The sequence below is a fragment of the Phaethon lepturus genome, unplaced genomic scaffold (genome assembly GCF_000687285.1).
Source record: "Phaethon lepturus isolate BGI_N335 unplaced genomic scaffold, ASM68728v1 scaffold34803, whole genome shotgun sequence".
Taxonomy (NCBI): Eukaryota; Metazoa; Chordata; class Aves; order Phaethontiformes; family Phaethontidae; genus Phaethon; species Phaethon lepturus.
Genome location: NW_010530335.1, coordinates 1,246 through 2,511, shown reverse-complemented (window position 1 = coordinate 2,511; position 1,266 = coordinate 1,246). Strand labels below are relative to the sequence as shown.

At 64.2% G+C, this 1,266-nt stretch overlaps 1 protein-coding gene across 1 annotated transcript in view; it reads left to right on the top strand.

Annotated features, from left to right (window-relative positions):
• LOC104618605 (neuron navigator 1-like) overlaps positions 1-1,266 on the top strand; it is a gene marked incomplete at its 3' end in the record, with an annotated part of 2,812 nt that overhangs the window by 924 nt on the left and 622 nt on the right. Inside the window, 3 exon segments of the mRNA XM_010284242.1 lie at positions 175-507; positions 510-744; positions 856-1,266. The exon segment at positions 856-1,266 is cut by the window's right edge and continues 13 nt beyond it. Coding sequence (XP_010282544.1) covers positions 175-507; positions 510-744; positions 856-1,266 — 979 coding nt within the window.

The window sequence follows — 1,266 nt, the reverse complement described above, 5'->3', positions numbered from 1 at the left end:
GCTAGCTTGGTGCACTGGGGCCCTGGCCATGGCTCTGCCCCAACACATGGGGCATGTCCCTTCATCTCCATCTCATCCCTGCGTCTCTGACGCCAGTGTCCAATCTGGGTGAGTTTGCACCCAAATGTCCTCAAAGCCTCCCAGGACACTAACCCGTCCTTCCCTGCCCACCAGGCAAGCCTGACACCAAACCCACTGACAAGAGCAAGCTGTCTGTGAAGAGCACAGGCCTGCAGCGCTCCTCCTCCGATGCTGGCCGTGACCGCATTGCTGACGCCAAGAAGCCACCCTCGGGTCTCACGCGCCCCTCGGCCTCCAGCTCCTTCGGCTATAAGAAGCCAGCTCCCACCACTGGCCCAGCCACTGTCATGCAGACTGGGGGCTCGGCCACGCTTGGCAAGATCCAGAAGAGCTCCGGCATCCCTGTCAAGCCGGTCAGTGGGAGGAAAACAAGCCTGGATGTTTCCAACGCGCCCGAGCCTGGCTTTCTGGCCCCAGGGGCTCGTTCGGCGGCCGCGGTGCGAATCGGCCGGTCAGCAGCAGCATCGATCCCAGCCTGCTGAGCACCAAGCAGGGCAGCATCTCGGTGTCACGGCTCAAGGAGCCATCCAAGATAGGCGCTGGCCGCAGCACGCCGGCCCCGGTGAACCAGACGGATCGCGAGAAGGAGAAGGCCAAGGCCAAAGCCCAGGCCAACCTTCCCCCAGCGGCCAAGGTGGCTGAGCTGCCCCCCACACCTCTCAGGTATGATCATTCTGCCTCTGAGCGCAGCAGGTGCCCGGCACAGCTCTGCCCAGTGCCCAGCTGTGCCCAGCACCTGAGGCTCACCTGCTTCCGTACCTGTTTTCTCTCCAGAGCGGCTGCCAAGACCTACGTGAAGCCTCCCTCGCTGGCCAACTTGGACAAGGTCAACTCCAACAGCCTGGACTTGCCTTCCTCCAGCGAGCTGCACCCCCCACACACTGCCAAGCTCCAGGACCTGCACCCCGCTGGTGGGCACCTCGCACCCTGCTTCAGCCCCAGTCCTGCCCCCATCCTCAACATCAACTCGGCCAGCTTCTCCCAGGGCCTGGAGCTCATGGGTGGCTTCAGCGTCCCCAAGGAAGGCAGGATGTACCCCAAGCTCTCAGGCCTGCACCGCAGCATGGAGTCCCTGCAGATGCCCATGAGCCTGCCCAGTGCCTTTTCGGGGGGCAGCACCACCACCCCTACCCCTGCTGCTGCACCCCCTGCCAGCACGGAGGAGGAGGAGGAGGCAGGGGCGCT